Below are 23755 nucleotides of genomic sequence, written 5' to 3' on the forward strand. Positions count from 1 at the left end.
GTCTGCCCTCCTGTGGGCCTATTACTTGCAGGGGGAGTGGGGGTCGTATGTAATGTAGCTTGGGTGGCAGTTGAAGGTAGGGGGCTTGACGGACCGATCGTGAGCTACCAAAACTGGCTCTTGGTACATAGAACATAACATCTCTGGCGGGAAAGGAGTCTGAGCTGGTGTGGGAGGTAGAGAGATACCGACTAGATGTAGTCATGCTCACCAGTTGTGTAAGGAGTTTGGTGAGGCCATGGAGAAGGACTTTTGGTCGGCCTTGAAAAGATTCTGGTAGAATATCAGATGACTCAGGAAGAGGAAGCAGGGTTTTACCCCTGCTGTTTACAGTGGGGATGCAGAACTGTTGACCTCAAATGGGGATATTGTCAGGCAGTGGGAGGAGTACGTTGAGGACCTCCTGAATCCCACTGATTTGCCGTCCTTGGAGGAAGTAGAGCTGGTAGCTTCAGAGGGGGACTTGCCCATCTCTAGGACTGAGGTCACTGAAGTCGTCAAAATACTTTTCTGTGGTTAGGCTCCGGGGCAGATGAGTTGCTGGCAGCTCTTGATGTTGTTGAGCTGTCTTGGCTGACTCACCTCCTCACCGTTGCATAGAGGCTGGGGACAGTGTCTTTGGGCTGGCAGACTGGGGTGGTGATCCCAATCTTTATGCAAGGGGACCGGAGAATGTGTCCCATCTTCATAAGAACACAAGAAATTTACAAACGAGAGCAGGCCATTCGGTCCATCAAGCTCGTTTTGGGATCAAACTCCTCAGCCTCCTGGGAAGGTCCATGCCAGGGTACAGAGGGGAGGGACTGCCCATTGATCAGATCCAGGAGGAACAATGTGGATTCCGTACTGGCCGCAGAACACTGGACAAACTCTTCACTTTCATAAGGATACTGGAGGGTTCATGGAGGGTTGCCTAACCAGTCTACCTCCAGGGAGGTCTGGACATCCCTGCTTAGACTGCTGTTCCTGTGACCCGACCCCAGATACATAGCAGATAATGGATGGATGGATGGATGGATGGATGTATGGATGGATGGACGGATCCCATTTTCCTTCCATCATCACACACAAATGAATTCTTCCACCCAAAGTAAGTTGTCTGTTAATGATGTGTTCTGTTAATAAAAGGACAATTAAATCTGTCCTTTTAATTACTGAAAAATGCAGATAAAAGTCTTGGGAGAGGTCATTCATTTTCTGATAACCACAATGTTCACTGTGAATTTCTGGTAGCTGTTACATCTGTTTCACCCAGCACTGGATTAAGATCAAAAGTCCCTGGCGTGGTACATACTGAGCAGTGAGTGTTACTTGGGGCTCAGTCTTGATGCTCTAGCAGCACCAAGAGTTGCTCTCTTTATGGTTTATTGGCAATGCTGGTACTTTGGTTTGCTCATCAAACGGAGAGGGTTGTGATTAAGACTTATCAAGAATAGTTGGCATTAGTAAGCTGACGTTAAATGATGCTCTTTGCAACAAAGGCAAAGTGGTGATAGAAGTAGAATAGCCACACTTGTCTCGTTCTTCGCTTATCTTCTTTTAGAACCTCCCATCCAGCCCCAGATACCAGCAGTTTCCTGTTTCCTGTCATAATGAGACCAGTCAAGTCCAGTGGGAAGGAAGTGCTGGTCCTGTTGAGGACCTCCGTGTCATTTTCAAGTTCACAGAAATCTGTGCTCCTCGACCTGGTTTCATTACTTAAGAGTAAGAAGAATCCTTAAGGGCAGGATTTATTTAAGAGAGTTCGGCTTAGTGTCCAGTGCTTCACACTGACCGCAGCTACCCAGTCCACATGCCTTGATATATTAATGACAGCATTAGTTAACGAGCTATTCCTATTATGAAATTGAAATAATACTGAGGATGTGTTCTTGTAAATCCAGTTAGGACTTGAACATTTTTTTTCCAACTTTACAATGATTAAGGAAAAGATCTTTATTCATCAGGGATGATGTAATGAGCGTCTGCCTGGTCCAGAAATGGCATAAAGCTGAAACATACGGTACAAGGTCCCCCTCTGTTGTGTAGCTCTAGTTCCTCGTGTGTTTTCCATGCACTGTGAGCTGCTGCGTAGCTCAATGGGTTGAGCACGTGGTTCTGAAACCGAAACTCGCTGGCAGGAGGGCTTGAGGCTGACCTGCTTAGTGCGATTTTTGGTTTTCTGTTTTTTTCCCTAATGGTTGTTTTAGAGGTTTGCCCTGCTTGTGTTTTGTTTGATTCGTTGTCTTTCAGCCTCTCTGAAATGTTCCTTAGTTTCTAGTGCTGTGTGGTTAATGTTTTCTATTTTTGGTGTTAGAGCTCCCTCGTTCACTGCTCATTTATTGTAGTTCATTCCACCTGTTGCCTGTTGCCCTGCTTCTCTGTTGATTGGTTAATGTTGTGATTATCCTCACCTGTCCTTTGTTAGTTCTCGTTATCTTTGTATTGAAGTACTTGCTCTCTGTCGGATCCTGGTTGCATCGTTGTATTTGTTAGGTTCTTAGTTATCCAACGTCTGTTCCTCTGAGGTATGTACTCTGTGGCCTCTTGAGTTCTGATCGTTCCCATCTTGTTCTGAACCCCTCACAGTCCCTTTTATAAAAGCTTTTCCCCCATTTTGTTCTCCTTTCATAATAAGCTACTTTTGTGTTGGAGGCATGCTGCAGATCGTCACCCTTTTTCCTCCTGTGCAGTGCCTGCTAACAGCTTCACCATACCAAGATATTTTGGACAATTCTATGCTTCCATCTTTGTGGGAACAGTTTGGGGAAGGCCCTTTTCTGTTCCAGCATGACTGTGCTCTAGTGCACAAAGCAAGGCCCCTAATGATATCGTTAGGTGACTTTGGTGTGGAAGCACTTGATTGGCTCGCACAGAGCCCTGACCCCAACCGCATCAAACACCCATAAGATGAACTACAACAGAGATTACAAACCAGGTCTTCACGTCAAACGTTGGTGCCTGACCTCAGTAATGCTCTTCTGGATAAATGGGCAAAAACTCCCTCAGACACACTGAAAAATCTTATGGAAAACCTTCCCAGAAGAATGGTAGCTGTTATAGCTGCAAAGGGGGAACCAACTCCACATTGATGCCTATGGATTGGGAATGGGATGTCATAGAAGTCCCTGTGGGTGTGATGGCCAAGTGTCCCAATGCTTTTGTCCATGTAGGGTGTGTGTGTGTGTATTTGCAATTACCAGGAGTGCAAAGATTCTCCAAATCCATGATTTGGTTCGTAACTGTTTTTTTTAGGAGGGGGGGGTTGAAAAAAAACAGTGAAAACAATCTGTTCTTCGTGTGCTGCTGTGATTTCCTTCTATTATGTCTTCTGATAATCACTTGCATATTTGAAATGTCTTGATGCTCCTGGACCATTCAGTTTTTTTGAAGTATGCCAAGTTGTGTGCATTTTGTCTGACACGATTGCTGTCTGTATAGCCCACTGGATAGCCTGATGTTCCACACTGCTGACTTGAATATGGCTGCAACCTCACGGATATTATCCATCTTCGGTGTTTGAGACATTATCACTCAATCATGATTGGACCAAAATAGTCACCTGACACATGCAGTAGGAAGACAAAATCAGTCATACTTAGAAAGTATGCAGCTTGCCCTAACTGTAAATAGAATATCATGATTTGCATATTTAACTGATTAATGACAAATGAATTTTGCAACATTAGTAGCATGAGAGCTCACAGACTGCATCTGCACATGTGGGGGTGGATGTCGTGGATCCATCAGCATCGTGAATTGGCTGCATGGTGGTTTCAGTCTGGGTTTCAGAAACGTTACACCTATAGTGTTTACTATAACAAGCAAGTGTGTCCTGTTGGCTGGGGGGGGGGGGTCTTGTGGATTTGTTTGTGTCCCTGGGCTGAGGTGGAGATTTCAGGTCCAGAAAGTGCTAATCCAGACCAAGATTTTGGTTTAACAAACCAGTTGAATACTCCGCGCCTGTGACTCTTTATACTCAACTGGTCAATTGAAACAACATCTTTGTCTGGACTTGTACTCTCTGGATCTGAAATACCCACCACCATCCCTGGGAGAACATAAACACTGTGCCCCTTCCCTCTACTGTAAGCTGCTTCCGATAAAAGTGTCAGATAAATTAGCAAAATGTAAATTCATCAAGTCTGTGTCACAAGAACACAAAGAAGAGTGCCATCCTGAATGCAGCCCTTTTATCCCCGTTCGCTCTTCCTCGTTCCGCTAGCGTGATAATGGCGGGTTTCTTTTCTGTCCTTCGCAGCCCTCAGATGAGGGTGGTCACGGGGACACACAGCCCTGCTCAGACACTGAATAAGAACATAGCTGACAAAAGCAGCCCACCGTGGCGACAGGCTACCTGTCCCCAAGGCCCACGCTGCAGTGCCTGCACACTCAAATCCTCTATTTTATTCATGTTGTTATTATGTATCAACACATTTCTCAATTCCAGTAAACCCCCCCCCCCCAGGACCCCTCAGATCTGAGTCCCGTCTCTCTGCCACCGGGAGACCTGATGCTCAGATCTGGGCACAGATAAGGAGACAGATGACTTCCCAGAGCAGGTCAGAAGCGGGCGGGTTGTGCGCTCCTGCAGAATTAGCGTGTATCGAGAGCATCTCCAAGTTCTGATTTGTATCTTTGGCGTTCTGTGCAACACAAGCAGGTCACCGTTTGGGCACATGGCCATTCATCTTGCAGAGCTTAAGCAGGGGAATACCTGAATACATGGATCACGCACACACAAATTATGGACAATTAAAGGTGACCTGTTGTCCTAGCTCCTATTTTTGGGATGATATCCATCCCATATTCAGGGGACTCCACACATACAGAACAGGGAGGGAATTTTATATGTGTCTCAGAAATGCATTGCTATAAGTAAGATTGCTTTTTTTGTCTTACTCTATTTCACCTTCATTCATACTCAATTTTTGATCTTTTTTGTGTTTAATTCCCATTTACCAGAAGGCCATGCATAGTAAGATTTTAACTGTATTGAGTAAACTTTTGAATCTTGAAAATAATATCCATCCATGCTTTATACTCAATCGTCTACGTATAGCATTGTGTATGTGAGTGTGTGTTACGCCTGCCACTGAATCATCGCAGACCACCATGCTCAGACCAGAAATAATGAGGACTGTCCCTGTGACCCTGCGCCAGCGCAGAAGTGCCGCGTCCAGGCTCTCTATAATGAGAGCTCCCAGCCTTGCCTACAAGTCGGTTCCCTGGGAAACTTCTGCAATGCTGTCTGGAGTCTCTAGGTGAGATTTCTGGTTTCACTCTTCAAGTTTCACAGAATTTAATTTCCTAAGTTTTAGTCTGTTGGATTCTTCCATTCTAATTTGTAGTCCATTGGAGATTCATTTCTTAGTTCACAGTTAACAAAAGTCCTCCTGGTTCAGGTTTCCCAGTTCCTGTAAAAAGGTTCCCATCTACTGGCTGATAATTTCCCATGTTCACCAATCCCCTGCTCCTTTCTCATACATCTTGATCTGGAGAAGTGACCCATCAGCGTCCCTGGCTGTATTTCTTATTAAAATGCATCCAGCTTAAGAACATTATGATCATTCCCACCAAATAATATGAACTATAGAGTATAAGACCTCGGGGTGTACGTGCCGTCCGGCTCAGTATAAGACCTCGGGGTGTACGTGCCGTCCGGCTCAGTATAAGACCTCGGGGTGTACGTGCCGTCCGGCTCAGTATAAGGCCTCGGGGTGTACGTGCCGTCCGGCTCAGTATAAGGCCTCGGGGTGTACGTGCCGTCCGGTTCAGTGTAAGGCCTCGAGGTCTATGTACCATTTGGCTAAGTATAAGAACTCAGCAGGTATGTACTGTTCAGCTGAGTATAAGGCATCGCCACGTACATACCATCTAGCTTAGTATAAGCCCTCTGCATTCATGTACCGTCTGGCTCAGTATAAGGCCTTGGGGCATATGTGCTATCTGGCTCAGTATAAGGTTTCAGGCCATATGTACTGTCTGACTCGGCCTTATACTCAGCAGGTATGTACCATCCGGCTCAGTATAAGGCCTCAGCAGGTATGTACCATCCGGCTCAGTATAAGGCCTCAGCAGGTATGTACCATCCGGCTCAGTATAAGGCCTCAGCAGGTATGTACCATCCGGCTCAGTATAAGGCCTTACGTGTCATTCTTTGCCACTTAGAAGTTGATTGTTTGGCATGAAGTTGTTGAGTGGTCCTCTTTCAGTTTGAAATTACCACACTGGCATTCAGTGCTCATAGTTGACATGTTGAATGCAGACGAAATGGGCTTGGATAAAGGTCTGAGTGACTCTGACAAGGGCCAATTCATTATGGCCAGACCACTGGTTCAGATCATCTGCAAAATGACTATACTTGTGGGATGCTCTCAGTCAATCATGGTGAGTACCTAATCAGAGTGGTCTAAGGAGGGAAATACTACCTACCACCAACATGATGCTGGACAACCAGGGAACCCACATTATCCTTTCTGCTATAAACTAACAGAAGCGCTGATGTGCCACAAATGGCAGATAATTTTAATGGTGATCACGGGAGTAATATGTCATGGCCAGCCAGAGTGCCCATGCTGACCCCTGTCCAGTGTCGAAAGCACTTAAAATGAGCACAAAACCACTGGAACTGGACCTTGGTGCAACGGAAGAAAGTCACCTAGTCCAATGAATCCCATGTCCTGTAACATCATGTGGACAGACAGGTATATATATGTCAAGCATCTGTGGGATGCATCTGTCCGACAAGTCTGATCCATGATTACACAGCCCCATATGCAGCAGGGCTAAAGAAAAATGCATCGTTCAGCATATTTCAGTTCCCTTAGCTGTGGACTATGCCTGTTTCCGCAGAATTCTGTTCACCTTTTCACAATCTCTCCTCCTGTTTTTCTCTCTCCTTGCCTCTGTGTAATGAATCACCGGGTCTTCCCTAAGCTCCAATGCCGCCCTGCAGCTTCTGTGCAATAAGGAAACTGGAGTGAGACCGATTTATGGCTTCTGTGGATTTCCATTGCTTTTCAGCAAAACAGTGAGAGCCTAATCTCATTTAGCTGACTCTGCATTTGACAAAATGTCCTAATCACTTAAGAATAGACGCTTTCTTTATGCCACATAATAGACCATGTGAGTAAAAATGACATATTTGTGTACATTATATTATATTCTTTCATTGGCCTGTTTGTGAAATAGTATATATTTCTCAATCATTTCATGTGCTGAAGTGATTGCGGAGAAAAGTATTCAACAAGAAATATTGATAGATCACCATTATTGAGCGAAGGAACGTTGGATGTTTACAGCAAAACACTGACAGTGTTCTCATTGAGAAAAGCTGCATTGATTTGCAACAAGCAAATACTATTACATTATAACAGTAGTCAAAGAAAGTACACAGGTACCTACAATGGTAGAGAAGGAGAAACCTACACCACTTACAAGATTATCCTCAAGTTGGATGTGTTGCCATAGCTCGCATATGGTGGTACATCGCTGGTCAGCCAGACAAAAAGATTCCAGTATTTTGAGTGTAATTTTACACATGATTTATATTGCGAGTACATTGGAATACGGATCAGGCAGAGTCAATTTCAATACCTGAAATATAAGGTCACACCTGTATTACATGAACAAACAATGATAGGTAGATATGCATGTACTGTTGTGTTTCAGTGGTCCTTTTGTGAATTAAGATGTGGGAAAGTAATTGGCATTAAAAACAAGTGCTCACATTCTTGATTATTTTGTAATTTTACAAGACTGGAGTTAAAGAGATGTTTAGTGCTCACATTCGTAGGGTTGTCAACTTCAGTCAGGTGGCTGGAGTGAGATTTTCAATTCAAGACAAATCTACATACACAGACACATGCATTTACATGTATGTAACAGTTTCATTACCTTGTAAATAGTCTGTAGGGTCTGCCAACAACCCCAATGCGTTTGATGTTGCAAATTTTAGGTTTATGACGGAGTAATATAGATTTGCCATAAGATTTCCTCCGTAAACATGAGTCTGGAAGAGCGAGTGTCATACCAGATGCATGAGAGTTGGTAACCCGGCATTTGTGATTGTTGTCACGTAACAAGACCTGAGTTAAGGAGATGATGTTTGAAGTGTTTGGGTTTTTGCTTTGGGGTTTTACTGTTTCCATTTCCAGATCTGACAAAAATGTGAGCACTATTAAACCACGAGGCCTGGCTCTTTGGATCTGCTTCACAAAATAACTCTTGCTTTGTTAGTTGTGTCCGTTTCCTAAGTGAAAACCGTCCTTCCCTCAAAGACAGTGTGTGAATTCCTCAGCATTACAGCTTTAGACACCCTGTTTAGTGTGAACTCACTGTCCAGGCATCAGTGCAGCATTCGTCACTCTTTCCACTTCTATTCTTCCTCCTAGATATGTTACCATGCCAACCTTTTGGTTCTCTCACTCACCTCCAGCTCCTGACTTTGCCTGTCTACTTAACTCCATTTTAAAATGGATCAAATTAAATCCTATTTGATATTTTCCCCCAGTCTGCTTTTTGTAGACTGGCTTTAGAAGAGTTATTCATTTTCACCCTTTTTTGTCAGAGGTCACAGGAGGGGCTCACAGTGTAGGTCATGTTTCGATGTCCAGTGCAGCATCCCCATCTGGCAGAGTGCGGACCACCCCTCTGAACTACTACTTCCTCCATGGGGCTTTGTTGCTGTGTACCTCTACTGACAGGGGTGTCAGGCCCCCGATATGTTTGCTTCTTTGCTTTGAAACTCCGTTTGCGGGATTATCTGACTATTGACATGGTAGGATTAGAGTGGTGTGAAACAAGCCAAGTTTATCAGTTCCAGTCCTCCCCCACAGCCTACTTTCAGAGATGCGTTAATCCCTCAAAGTAGAACTGTAGGACTGTATTCCAGAAAAAAAATATATACTCCATTTTCTCACTCTTTTTGTTCAGTAAAATAGCAAATATATACAAATAATGAAGCAACACCTGACAAATAAATTCACGCAGCTAATAGACAGGATAACTTTTTGATTGTGTATGGAATTGATTAATCTGTCTGAGGCCCTCCTATCTGTCTGCCTTTGGTTTCTATGGCAATAGCCCACGCTTGTAAGCACACTGCAAACTGCCACCGTTATAATACACTGGGATTTGGCAGGTGAAGTGCGACTTGCAAAATGTAGGCCTATTCACTCCTGACCCTCGTTCCCCGATGGGCACTGTGGAAATCACATTCATTTTCCCCTACATTAATTGTAGCTATTATTAACACAACTGTGCAATCAGAATCCAAATCACCTGGTGAGGATTTCCCTGTCACTCAAGGGCACATTGCGGTATGGGCGTCTTCGAAGGTACCCAAGACTTATGACGCCGGATGCGTCATAAGATAGAAAATGTCTGCCACTCCCAGCCGGTGGGCTCGGCGGGGAAGCACTGTGTTACATGCATGGCTTCAGCTGGCTGTTTTCATTTACGTTACATTTCTGTGGAACTGGGGAGAGGCTACTGCTGCTGCTCCCCTGGCTGTTATCTCCGGTGCTGGCCGTCCATCCACGGGAACGTCAGTCGCGGCAGGACTCTCCATGTAGCTGCTAGCAGTACTCCACTGCATAATGGGGGTGCTGAGGGGGGGGCTCAGGCTTCTAATCTCTCACTTTCACACAGTCAGCAGCTCTGGCTTCTTCACCTCCCTCCCCGCCCGAAAAGCTCCTCTGCCTCCCACTTCCACGTCGTCCCAAACCTACGGGCGGGATGCTAATCAGACATGCTTCGCTGCAGCTGCCGCTCTGCAGTGTCGCGGCTCATCGCGGCGGCCTAAGAAGTACAGTGACAGCCCGCCGGGCTCCGCCCAGAGCAGAGCTGTATCTATTTATCGGAAAATGACATTGCGGTACGAGGGCCACGGCTCCTAATTTGGTTTTGGCTTTGCGTGCTTTGAAGTCTTACATGGGAGGAGTCCCGCAAGCAATTGCTGCAATTATCCTGAAAGAAAAACAGAAGCAGAACCTCAAAAATGTAGAAGGAGAGAGAAGTGAACACTGTGTACTTAACCTTGGGCAGCTGTACGTAATCTTGGTTTGAGATAATGTGCGAAAACCTGTAACTGGGAGTAGTGCAATAATCACATCTGGCAACGAGTCGAAGCAATTGACACAAACGGGCCCGACAGGTGACATGAAAAAGTAGACCTATGGGAATACACAATAATTATGACAGGACGTGCTAACCTGAGATTAAGTGCCAGTGTGTACTCTGTGGGATTTATGATGATCATTAGATAACGCCTAGATCATTACGCATGTTATGTCCATGTTCCAGAGGAGTATTTACGAGCTGCGTAGCACGCCATACTACATAGACTGCCATGATTTATGACTCCTTATAGTCTGTGCCTGGCAAAACTGGGACTCTGTCCCTTCTGATGGCCATCTTTGACAACCTAACCCCCCACGGAGGCTCCTGTTGCTCTGATTCAGTCCATCCTGGGCTGCAGGGCTTGTCATTTTCACAGATGATAAATTCAGCGATACTACATTCAAGCAGTAGGCAGGAGGGCAAACATAGATCAGCCAGTCAAGCAAGGTCTTTGTCAGAGAGCTCCACCAGCCGTGGGAGCGTGGTCCCACACGGGCAGAACTCATTCCTGGACCCTTCTGGTACACTGCTGAGCAATGGCATGAGATAAACGTTGGAACACAGCAGGAATAGGCCTTTGCACACAAGATCCGAGACAGAGTTATAGTTAACAAAAACTCAGACTAAAACTAAAACTAGGAATGAAAAATAATTTTAACTTAACTAAAAATAAAAAACACTAAATAAAAACTACAATGAACAGTTCAACACAAACTAAAACGAAATAGGAATGCATTTAAAATCAGCTTCGTTTTCGTTTTTAACCCCTCAATTTGCAATGTGGTTTTGGGTTGCATTTAACGTCATACCGTACCGCCCACATGAAGCTAAGACCTTCGTCCGCCATGTTGGTGCATTTCTCATCTGGTAGAGGTCCTCTTATATACTTTTTCCCGCGTTCGGCAAGGTTGTGTGTGCTGTTTTCGGCTGGACTAACAACAGTTTTCGTGACACAGGTAAAGGATTCTATAGGATTCCAAAAAATTGTAAGTAACCGTGATCCAGAGAGGAGAGATTAAGTTTTATCTTCTGTGCACCGCTGCCCATTTTCTCCATTCTCTCTGTTTCTCGGAGTACGTTTACATGCACAGCTAAGCCACGATATGACTACGGCATTTCATAGGACTGCTGTTCTTGTCCCAGCGTACATGCACGGGAGGGGAATCGATTTAGTGAGCGAAGTATGTCCCATTCTGCTACAGTTGGTGGCGATATGGCTCCTTTCAGCTCGTTAGTATCGGGCTTTTTCCGGTTAACCTGTGGAGGGCATAGGTGAGTTTGAGTCCGATTGATCGGATACATGCAGGTGTAAATCGATTCCCAATCGTTTTATCTGGGTGTCTTAGTCCGACTTCCAGAAATTCGACTTAGTACGATTTCAGTTGGACTGACATGTTTACATTACCGGTTTTAGTCAGACTAACAATAATTAGATTTTCTTAGTCTGCATGTAAACGTACTGACAGACACGGGCGTATGTGCTGTGCAGTGGTTATATAAATGAAAATGTACTCCATTAGGTTAATATTTTGTTAAAATATGACTGTCACTAAATGGTAATGCTAAATGAGCAACTTTGTTTAATGGCTTGTCATTCGATTCATGTTTATTAATTATGATTATTTCTTATTTCTTTATTCCTATACCTGTTATCACGGTTAAAACAACTACTGGCATTGCATATTACTGTTAAAATCTCACACATTCAATGTTGAGTGAGATGTTATTGAATTTGGCATATTGAGAGTTTTTTTTATTTTTTTTTGGTGTATTAAGCTTTGTTTAAGCATTCTTTGTACATTTTGTACAATAATTGTCCGATTGCTTTACTTTAATATTTAATATTTCTAGGAATAATTCACTCTCTAACCCCTGCTCCCCTAGGGGCTTTCACTAGGGGACACTCAGGTAGATCTTACTTTCTCCAAAAGTGCTAAATCCAATCCAGTGTATGCATATTGTTAATAGGGAATGAGAGAATCAATAACCCAGGTCCTTCATGGCTACAAAAACATGAGGGTGTTACAGGACAGAGGCCAGGGCTTTGGAAGGCAATGTTAGGGCAAGACAACAAAATGTTTCACACTTTATCCTTCGCTGCAAGGTGAATGTATGTAAGTTACTGCCAGTGTAGTATCCAAAGATGAACGCTGAACGCTAAAATTAATAATAAAACTAAATAAAAACTAAAAGTAGAAGTTTCCATAAAAATAAAAAGGAAAGCAAAAACTATTTGTACATTCTTAAAAGAACCTGAAACTGACCTAAAACTGAAAAAACAAAATGTAAAAGTAAATAAAAATAAAAACTAATGCAAATTTGAAAACCATAATAACCCTGAACTGAGATGAGGTTCAGTTGTAAGGGGAGTCACAAGGACACCCACCTCCCCCCCCCAGTTGGACATCTCAAAACTTAATGGGAACTGAGAGAGTATTGATTATGTATTGAACTTAACAGTAGTATTAATGCAAGCAAATGGACATGTAGCAGATGGACGTCTGATGTCCAAACAAGTCAAATCCAACTGCATTAAACTTCCAGGTTGACCGCAAACACTTCCTCACGTGTCGGTAATGAGGAACACCCAACATCTTTGGTCCAGTGCTCTGTACAGGATCTGCGCTGCTCCCTCCAGTCTGTAACCTTAACGACAGGTAGATGATAATCGTAACTATTCTCACATGATGTTCGTAGGGACCAAGTTCAGTCAAATCTTTTTGTACCTGGTTTGATCAGTTGCTAGGCGAGTTTCTTGATAAAAAATGGCAGTCCAGCCAATAGGTGGCGCTGTCTCATCCGGCAAAGCCTTGAAGAGTGGACCGCCTATAACACTGAGCACCAGTGTAGTTTATCATGCAGTCTAAGTTATTCTCAAAGCTGTGACTTGTCAAATATGCTGGGACAAAAATACAATGTCCCTCTTTCCCAGGCATCCTTTCTCCTTTTCACACCACCCAGCGCTGACAACAAAGGGAGCATTTTGCATTCTTCTGCGTCGGGCAGTTACCCACACAGGCCTGCCATAGAAGTCCTGACCTCGAAATAAACTTTTTGCCTTCGTCGTTAAATTGTTTCCTGTTTTGTGAGCCTGGCCTGAATCAATAGCGACGCTCCCAACTGCATGCTCTGTCTTCCCCAAGCTAGTCATTCATCTGTATCGATTTTACCTTCAATCCCCTCCCCGACCAGCCCCCTTTCTCAGGGAAATAAAAGGGCCAGCGATCAGTGCACTGCATCCACTGCTCATTAATGATAATATCAAAAGCATTGTCTGGTTCCGCCTCGTCACGGCATATTGGTTCCCTTGCAAGGAAGCAAGTGCTTTTCACCATTACTGGGGACAATGCAAACCTATTCGCACCCTACAGCTCCCACTTCCCATTCCTCTGGCTCTGTGACCAACAGACATCACATTCTTCTCTTTCTTATTTATGGCTGAAAAAAGCCGGTGGATTACATCCCACTGCCCAGCGTGGCGCGGGGCAGCCGGCGGACACGCCGCCTCCCACCTGTTGTCATTGTTTTCTTGCAGGGTTGAAGGGGTGATATTTACAGGTTGTGTGACTGGCAGGATGGCAGGAATAGTGATGAGGTCTGGCAAGGGCGTCACGCATCAGAGCGCCCGTGAGGGACTGTACCTACAGTCTGCAACAGATGCCTCCGTAAGTTATTTCCTACCAATCCACCACTGTCACCTTTACTGTTTAATGTACTTTAACATGAACTATATTTACCTTGCACTTCTTCTTGCTATTTTCCTGTTATTTTACAAAAAGATCAACCATGCATTAGTGAGAACATGTCGCCCTCTAGTGGTTGAGCTTTTTATGCGCTTTATTTTACAGTTCTCTCGATTGCTTTGGCACCTTCCATGAAACATACTTAACATTCTTACGACCATAAGAGCATTTCTAAGCACAGTTCATATATATTGAACAACGCTGTGGTTTATGTGTTAACAGGAAATAAGTCCAGAAATGACAATTAGTCAGTGCCATCAAAATGAAAAGTACAAATCAGCATTGTTTTATAATTTTTCTCGATTACTTTGGGTCATTTCTCAAATGGTAATTAACATTTGCCAAACAACGAGTGTAATCCCCAGACCACAATATCACTAATGCACAGCAGAACTTCTCATTGCTACATAAATTTTCAAATGGTTTAGTAAATATATCCAAATGGGTTTGTACAATTGTCATCATTTGACACTATTTTCAGTTGCTTTAGTCATGTTAGTCAAAATAGATTATGTAGATTCCCATTGTAATAAATTTGCACCCAAATGCACTATGTACGCATGTGATCATTGTGTTAGTCACCACATGCAGAACAGATGACCAAGCGTTCTAAGTGATGTAAAAATACATCCCATAAACTGCAGTGATACAGCATCGCAGTGCTTTTGGTTCACACAGTACATGCTTTTGTTTTCATTTTGTTGTTTTGTTTTGCCAGTTTGCTGTTTTTGTGTTATACAGTGCTGTGGCCACTGTGCACCCGCAGGTTGTTCCATGAAATTTTCCAGACACTTGTCTACTTAAGGAATATATAAGCTATGTTAATAGATGCAAAATGTGGATCATTATCACTCAAAGGCTTTTAATCTAACAAACACTGTGCAAGTGTAGAGCTGGGAACCATTGCTCTACCTGACAAAGCCTGCTGGTAGGACAAACGGTGCTCTGCTCCTTTAACTACTCTAACCAGAGTTGAATAGCCCATTTTGAAGCTAATAACAGCCTGCAGCACATTTGTGCTAAACTATCAGGCAGTTAAATTTAACCTCTTGGCACTGGTTGACCACACACTCTAACCTAGTTCTGTGGAGTTTATGCAGCACTTCTGAAATACTCATATATATAATGCATTTTATTTTTTAAAAAAAGCCTGTTTCCTGTCACAGTATCACAATAGGAAACACAATCTTGGTTATCGGTACATTATTAATTGGACACATGACAGGGCATTTCCTGTAAGAGGCATTCACGCTTATTAGAGGGAGAGGGATGAAGAATGTCCTCCAGTATCACTCATCCTCATTAGAAAACTGTCATCAACGACTTTTTTTTCCCCCAAATCTAACTGGAGGATAGTCTTCGGCTTGAAGGTGGCCCAGATATGCTCAGCTTCCCAACACTCATGGACATCGAGAGGCTGGAAAAGGCTCGGAGCTAAAACCACGATCCCAGCCGCTAATGCCTACATGCCACTGGTGACCTCTGCTTTCTGCGATTATCTAAAACCAGAGGAATTAGCAGGCAGCCGGGACTGACTACCTCCCTTGATTTAATTTCAGCATGAATGTATTTAGTTAGTGAGAGAAAACAAACAAACAAACAAAACACCCGACGCTCCTGAAAATGAAAGAAAAGCAAAGACATGCAAATAAATCACCGTTGTGTGCATGAAAAGGAGGCTTTTCGACGGGCACCACTGTGGGCATTTCTCCCTCATGCCACCCTGGTTTATTGTCTGTATTATACCCTTCACCTTTCTTTATTTCATTAGTTCAGACACGTAACCACAATCAAATAAGATTCCACATGTCAGTTGTTCACCCCAAAATAGATTCAGAGGAGCAAAACATTAAACAAGTGCACGTTTTACAGAAAACAGTCATTTTTATACGTTTTGCTTATTTACTTTTTTTAAATAAAGCCAAAGAAAAGTGTTTGCCAGTATTATTTGTGCAAAGCCTTCTGGCTGCTTCTGACATACCACAGGCCAGGCTGAACGTGACAGAGGTGGTGCAACAGCAGGATAATAGTCAAAAGCACAGAACCCTGATGTCTGTTATTTACCTGGGACCACATACTAATGCAGCATTTTGTTTACTGCCCTCTACAGGAGAGACCAGGCAATGCACTTCCTGGTCTATTTTTTTTTTTATACAGTATTAACTTTATCAGTCTAAAACCTTGAAAAACACCCCTAAAGAAACATTTTACAATGCCTCATTTTAAAGATTATGGCACTGATGTACAACTGAGAGGAACAAATGTGTAAGTATTACAACGTTTGATCTGGATTGCATTTGCGTAAGACAGACACTCGGAGCCGTGGTAAAATGTGGGCTCACTGGGGTAACAGACGAGCATCTTCTGCGCTAACGGGGCCAATTCTGCATACATCCTGCAGACTGCTGAGCTCTGGAGTGGTGGGGGCACATTGCAGGTCCGGGCCTGGTTCTACATCTGGGATAAGTACTCCAGTACGATGTGGAGGTGGCCAAGGCGATCCTTCAGGGATGTGAAGGACAGAAGATTGGTCTTATAGGTCGGGTCCAGCTGCAGGACTGACAGCAGCCACCAGCACCAGGCAGGCCCATCAGATGATGCCTGCGATGGTCCCGGAGTCACACAGGGAACATGCGGGAAGGAAAACAATGCATTTAGGGTTAGGGTGCCAACATGAAGAGGGTCGACAGTACTGGGGGATAGTGACCAGCGGGCCTGAAGAGGGCCAACCACGTCTACTGGTGCAGAACATTAATTGGGCACCATGACAAGGTACTTCCTATAAAATGGTCATTATGGGTAGGGGGCCCCACTTAGGGATGAAGAATATCCTCCAATATCACACTCATCCACAAGGGAAAACTGTCATCCAGAATGCTCTCATCTGTTTGTGCTTGTGCGGAGGGTTCGGCTTTAAAGACCAGAGTGCAAACATTGTACAGTCCTTTAGCTTCACAAACACTGCCCCCTACTGGCAGGCTGTAAAGTCCTGTACTTCATGCCATATAGAAAGTACCAAATACCAAAGAGACACCCTACTGCGAGCTCACCTGGATGTCGCGCTCCCTCTCGGGCATCGGGCCGTACTGCCTGCGGATCTGCGTCTGCTCCGGCACCCCCAGTCCCCGGTACCAGTCTTGGGTCTGCTGGTACACGCTGTCATGAAGACTCTGCAGCACCTGTAGATCTGCACCATCCACCTTTGAGGGGAGGCCAAGGCCCAGACACAGGCGGGCACCGCACACACACAAAAAGGCAGGACTCTGATTAAAGCCAGCACACACACAAGCACCCTGTCTGTCTCCATCAGCTGTAGAAGTGCATAGGTAGGGTAAGGGAGGCACATCCACTTTGCGTGCGACATCTAGCATGGTGCTAACCTTCTGATCTTCCAGGTACTCGATGTCCGCAGTGTGGTAGCCATCCCTTTTCCCCCTCCTCAGTACCCGGAAGCGGCTGCCCCCAACTGTGTCCACGTAGGACCGCCCGTCCGGAAGGTGGTTCAAGCCCAGGATCTCTAGGATACAGCCATAGTCGGCAAACCTGCAGGTGCATGAGAAACTGGCGTGTCACCGTGGTGATGCCGTCACACACCACGCCCATCTGTGTAACCCAACGGGACACTTAACCCGTCACTGGACTCATAGGTGCACATGCCAAACCGTCTGGTTCCTGTCTCCATACAGCGGCGCATCATAAGCCGGTAACGGGGCTCGAAGACGTGGAGAGGGCACGGCACTCCCGGGAAAGCCAGTGTACACACGAAGATCGGAACGTCCCTGGTCAGACTGAAAGGCAGCAACGAGGTATATAACCGTTAAATTGCTTTAATTATATATTTACATAATATTAAGTTATATATAGTGTACGATCTACATTATATATTCAGGTAATTCTCGATTTTACGAGCTAATTTAGTTCCAAATTATTGCTCGTTAATCGAGAACTCGTAAAGGTACTTTCCCATGGAAATAATATAAAAATTATGACTCTGGCTCCAGCCAGAAAAATTTTAGCACAAATGCTTGCTAAATAAACTAAGGAAACACAAATGAATTATTAGAATTAACATTTAATCAGAAACACACGCACATTTAAACAAACTAAAACATCCTCGGAGAAAATCAAAAACCACTTTGTTAAAATTGTAACATTCAGAGTCAGTTTTGGTCACTTTGATTTGTAGCAGATGGGGTGGTTTTTCTGAGCTGGTGGGGATCGTGCACAAACAGCGCGGAAAATCAACCTGGTGTATTAACGGCATCAGGTTGGGCCAAGAAATGAAGTGGTACAAATTGGGCACCATCGTAAAATATGCCGGAAAATGTGATGCTAAGCATGCACAGTGCGAGGTACAAATCGGACGTAGAATAGACAGTCATTTCACAAAGCAAGTTGTCTGAAAACTCTTCTCGCCTACAGACAGCACTTCTGGGCAGCACATGTCGAGTTACATGCAAATATTTTTAAATAATAAAAAACATATATTTTTGCCATAGAAAATTCTTTAACATAAAAACTTGTAGATCAGGAGCTCAGAAAGTGAGAGCTACCTGTACAGTATATATAAAGAATACTTATAATGTATGATGGGCACCACTAGCAAGTGCTTCAAGAGGAAAAACAAGTTGGTTATACAAAGAGAAATGCATTCCAAACATCAGAAGGATGAGTACTGCCTCATCATTCTTAGAACTAGGTTGATGCTGTTTTCTGATTGGCTGAAGGCCTGTCAGCCCATGACCAGGCACTTACTCAGAGAGCTCGATGATCTCCGCCTCGTGCACCCGCTTCCTGTCCTCCAGCTGCCGGGGGAAGAGGCGGGACATGGTGTCGTGCAGCACGGCTGTCAGGCTGTACTTTCTGTTTTTGAGGTACTGACAGGGCAGCGGGACAAACAGAGAAAGGGGTAGGGCCTTGGTCAACAGGGATGCATTTTAACTAGGAGAAACTGTGAAAGGGAAGCACTCAGTGGTTATATGAAACACCATGAATGCTATTAATGTCATTCAACAGATTGTTGCTGCATGGTATAGCCTGCTGAATGTACTGCAGCGTTCCACAATGTCCACCTGTGTCATGGAGTGAGAGCCTCAATGAACAAACAGCAGATTATCAGGGCACCTCGTGTAGAGACTGCTTGCAGAGGGGACAACGCAGGTTGTGGTCCAGGCTTCTCTCTATGCAGTTTTTACAGAAAGTGTGTCCACAAGGGGTGGTGACAGGCTCATGGAACAACCTGCGGGTGCACAGTGGCCACAGGGACATGTAAAATCATTGCGACAGCTGCAGCAGAGACAGGAGTAACAGCGTTTCGGACAATGCAACGACACATCTATTACATTCTATCCAGCACACACCAAGACTCATTGTGAGCTACAATGACAACGCCTCTTCTACAAACCGGATGCAAAGAGGACATTCGAAGTCTGCCACACTGAGAACGCTGTGGAGCAGGTCTCTCTCCTGTCCTGTTTGGTCCGGGGATGCTGAGGGAGAAGAGAGCAAGTCACCTTCTCTGAAGAATGATGTAACCCTATGGGCAGAAGTGTGTAACAGCCGGCTATGCATAGCCATGACTGTGTGTCTGCACATGCAAAACGGAGAACAATTATGTGAGGAGTCAGGGGCAGGCATGCATGTGGAGTTAAGAATCTCTGCACACGTCCGGAAGGTTGTCAGTTCAAATCCCATGTCTGGCAGAGCAGTCATATCACCATTGAGCCCTTAAGCAAAGCCCTTAAGCCAAAAGGAGCCCCAGAGATGTGGGATTAATGGCTGCCCCTGCACGCTCTGCCCAGGCTTCGCTATCGCCTGCACATGTGTGACCGCGTGCCTGACAGAGAGCATGATTACCACCATTGAAAGCTCACATTTGCAAGAGACCCCTGAGTTTTGGCCACCAACAGCCACCACACTAACTATTAAACACATTCCTTACTTAGGAGATGTGGCAGCAGCATGTTTCGCTAACGGGCTAGACAGCTACAGTATTAACGTTATATGTAACTGTGACGCAATCATAGCCCAGGGGTTCTAAGAAAAGAGAGCAGGAAACAGGAAGTCTCTAGCATAACGTTTTCCTAAGCTTACCAGTTTGCTCAGCACAAACCACCACAGATCGGGGCGGGGGCGCCCCTGATTACATGTACTCACACAAATGGCAACCAGAGCACCTTTCTATCTCTCATACACACCATGCAGAGGACATCGCCTTATCCTTTCTCAGCCTACCGTCTCTCCTCCTTGGTAGTCCCTTGTCATCCTCAGTGGCAGGGAGGAAGGCCTCAGCCTGGCTGAGGCAGCACTCGGAGTGGAAGGTCCTCTTCACGGGACGTGCGGCCTGGTGCTGGGAGGGTATGGGATGCTCAGAAAGGGAGGCCTCTGCTCAGACAGTAGCACACACAGGCAGGAAAGGCAAGGCACCTCACCTCATCCTGCTCTTCATCTGGACAGAGCCCAGGTGGGTCCCCGGAGGTGGGCCCTACGGAGCTGCTGGTGGCACAGGGCCTGTGGATGTGCTCTGAAACCATCTGCAGGAGTTGGGGAACCTCCTCTGGGACCCTCACTCCCTCTGCCTCCAAAATCTGGCCAAGAAAACAGTGATGACCACACAGGACCCACTATATCACCTATAGACAGGAGGGGGGAGGAGCTGAAAACCATGAGCTGTCACTTTGGGTGACGAGCAATGAGGTCACCAATGAGAAGCGCTTGACAGGGCATGATAACTCCACCCCCAAAGCTCTCACAGGACTAATTACTGCAGAATTATCAAGTCTTAATAACTCTAAATGATCCTGGGGCTGAAAGACATTGCTATTATAATGTGCTGTCTGCCAAATTCTTCATTAGATACTAAACCCTCTGTGCTTGGCTCTGCACAAAAGTAGTTAGTTCAGGTGGGACTGCAGACACATTTCCAGATATAGGTATGTAAAATCTCACGTTCTTGATCTGGTCCTTGGCCAGGAAAAAGTCAGTCTGCAGCTGGAGGCATCGATGGTACTGAACCAAGGCGTCACTTTGTCTTCCCATATCTGCCAGGATGTTCCCTTTCCTGAAGAATCCCTGCACAGAATTCAGGGCCAATCGCATTGCATTATTCTGGATGGGCGGTACCACAGGGAAAGCCATGACCTATGCGGATTGCTGCCTGGTCAAGCGGGCCTGGTTAAGCGGGCCTGGTCAAGCATCCTGCCCCAGCACCCATCTCACCTCACTCCAGGTAGGGTGCAAACGGCAAACATCATCCAGGTCCTGCAGGGCATCCGGCAGCCGCTGCAGACCCGCAGTGGCTTCCGCACGCAGTACCTTCAGGCCAACGTCGTGCGGGGCTGCACAAGGCGTGCGTGTGTCGGGGGAGGGGGGACCAAAGTAGAGACAGTAGAAATATGACATGGAGCTATAAGTAATCTAGCTGTAAGTATCAAAATTTCAGGGGCTGCAGAGTGGGGTCACCACTGGGCCCCCGAGCAAGGCCTTTAACCCCTTAAGAAAAACTCCAACCCCTTAAGAAAAATTCCATCCTTCGGGATGGAAGAAGAGACCAAAATAAATCCTCAATGTCTCCTTCTAAATATAAAAGGAGAGTTTTACACTAAACAAAATAATAATAATAATTCAAAAACTTCCCTCTATGTGAGATTGTAACCATCGAATGAATACCGGCTTCTTAGAGATACAGAGGCTACTACTCATTTCTATTGTATCCCTGGACAGGACAGCATGAACGGAGTTTGACTAATGTTTAGGCGGAGCTAATTTTCAGTGATTCCACTTTCCGAGCTCTTTTATCCAACGACAACATTCAGTTATGTTATATGTAAGGAATAATGAATCAATAACGAACGAGTGTGTGTACAAGATTACTCCAATTTTTAATCTATCTTTCGGGAAGATATAAATGCATACTTTTTCTTTTCTTTTGTCAGATGCAAAATATTTTTCAGGAAACAGCCGACGGGAGTTGCGTAAGTACTTCAACTTGTTGACGTCGGACCATTTACCGACCCGTTTACATACCTATCTTCAGTCCATCATCCGCGATCCGCAAAGCTTGCGAATAGTCGCAGGCTTTCAGACGCTCCAGCAAACGTAACTTAAGCTTTGCTTCTTCCGGACAGCACTTCTCTATGATCCGACACAGTAAGACGTTGTTCTTGACGTTTCTGATATCCCTCGGTTTCAGCTTGTCTTTGCAAACTGGACACTGTGACTGCAGGCTGGTCCCTGCGCATCTCCGGCAGAAAGAATGACCGCAGGACACCGTCACGGGTTCGCACATCAGGCATCTGCAAATCGGGCACCCCAAAAGATCCATGCCCACTTTCGGAAGTCCGATTAAGTCAGTGTCACTTGCTGTTAAAAGAAATGCATTGTATTAATGAGGGTACTGCTGTACTGAAATGACATGGCTCCAGTTAGGGTACAAGTTAGCTAACTGGCAGATGCATAGCCAATGCTACAAAAGTGTCCTACCTACTTCTCTCAAAAAAGCTTTCTGTCAATTCGCCAAGGATTTCGCGACCTAAAATCACCCGGACCCGACCTTTGTCTCATGGTCTCTAGTTATTCATCAAAACTAGACCATGTATTGCCAACCATCACTCCAGTTGGTTTTAAAAGTGTTAAGCGCTTTCCCTTTTTGTACAAAATAACGAGGCAGCCTCCACTTGCCGTCTTTCGTTGTAAGTCTTCCTTAAGAAGTAATTCAGCATATATTTACTTGCTTCCTCGCTGCGTCATCCGTGGAGCTGCTTGCGGCCACGGCATATAGCAGTAAAGCCTGGGTTACTGTATGGCAGCATGACGTTAGACAAAAAGACCACGTGGCAGCAACGGGCTCCTACGATTGGTCCATCACTCGGCGTTACACCCTCTTGTGAAACGGGCAACGGTGTTTCATAACAATGATCGGGTGACAGGAGTGCAGTCTTTTATAATAAGGAGGTTATCATTTACCTAGTTTCAGGGACTACATTAAAAAAAGGAAATAAGTAGAGCTTGTAATGGTAACAGTTGTCATGATTTTAAGGACTTGCAATCTTTAACGACGGTTTTTGGTCGCGTGACTCATTTGTCCCTAAATTCGCCCTAAATTTTACTTGGATAAAACTTAAAATGTGTTTATAGGTTCAACGAGTTAAAGGGACACACGACATTTTAGTTGCATGCCATGGTCATAAGCCGTATCATATGATAAAATAGTGTATGATCAGAAACACGTACAGTTGTTGCAGACTGTATATTATCTGATCTGTGTAGTGTTTATAGAAGTGTAGTGTTTATTTTCACCTTATCCACTGATTTTTTTTGCTGACGAATTTTGAATGTCTGTTCGTCAGTGTTATATTGAAGTTTCCGTCTCACAAAAAATGTAAACGGTGTTATAAAACACGTAAAAAGTGCACTTACACAACACACTTCAACTCCTCCCACCAATGTTGTATAATATGTTTTGTTACCTAAAGCGTTCATCATCCCTCCCTATTAAATTAGTATGTTCGTTCGTTTTAACATATTAATTACGAAATATAATAGCTAACAGGATAATGATGATTATCACTACAAGTATTACTAACACCAGCAACAAAAAGAATAATATGTTTTTGCTAAGCACATTTTAAAGTTTTTGCTAAGGAGGTACTTAAGCAGATGAAAATATTTGACTTTAGTGAATGCTGTGAGCAAAACGAAATCGGAAAGCTTTCATAATTGGTACTTCCGAAGTACTGTCAAATATTTGGACCAACTAATGTAGCGATGTCAAATTAAGTATTAGAAGAATGTACAAAAAAGACATGTAAGTGGTTATGGGGCGTCAGCTGTGATGGCCGAGTGGTTAAGGCGTTGGACTTGAAATCCAATGGGGTCTCCCCGCGCAGGTTCGAACCCTGCTCGCAGCG

General features: G+C 44.7%; 1 protein-coding gene and 1 non-coding gene across 5 annotated transcripts; one reads left to right on the forward strand and one right to left on the reverse strand.

Moving 5' to 3' along the window:
* Positions 1-15496: 15496 nt before the first annotated feature.
* Positions 15497-22687, reverse strand: lonrf1 (LON peptidase N-terminal domain and ring finger 1). Of its 4 annotated transcripts, none has more exons than XM_049028687.1 (13): positions 22576-22687; positions 21873-22208; positions 21066-21184; positions 20796-20918; positions 20279-20434; positions 20082-20196; positions 19252-19336; positions 18972-19086; positions 18603-18724; positions 17477-17635; positions 17228-17390; positions 16898-17047; positions 15497-16448 (listed from the first exon to the last, which is right to left on the reverse strand). In XM_049028687.1, the coding sequence occupies exons 2-13, from the start codon at positions 22168-22170 to the stop codon at positions 16299-16301; spliced, it is 1755 nt and encodes a 584-aa protein (XP_048884644.1). In that variant the 5' UTR covers positions 22171-22208; positions 22576-22687; the 3' UTR covers positions 15497-16298. The 4 variants fall into 4 exon arrangements, with proteins under 4 accessions (XP_048884644.1, XP_048884641.1, XP_048884643.1 ...); XM_049028684.1 differs by having other exon boundaries at positions 22527-22661; XM_049028686.1 differs by having other exon boundaries at positions 22333-22615.
* A 986-nt stretch (positions 22688-23673) lies between these two features.
* trnas-uga (transfer RNA serine (anticodon UGA)) lies at positions 23674-23755 on the forward strand. The gene has a single exon. It is a non-coding gene; the product is annotated as a tRNA-Ser (tRNA).

This window comes from Brienomyrus brachyistius, chromosome 10, assembly GCF_023856365.1.
Source record: "Brienomyrus brachyistius isolate T26 chromosome 10, BBRACH_0.4, whole genome shotgun sequence".
NCBI lineage: Eukaryota > Metazoa > Chordata > Actinopteri > Osteoglossiformes > Mormyridae > Brienomyrus > Brienomyrus brachyistius.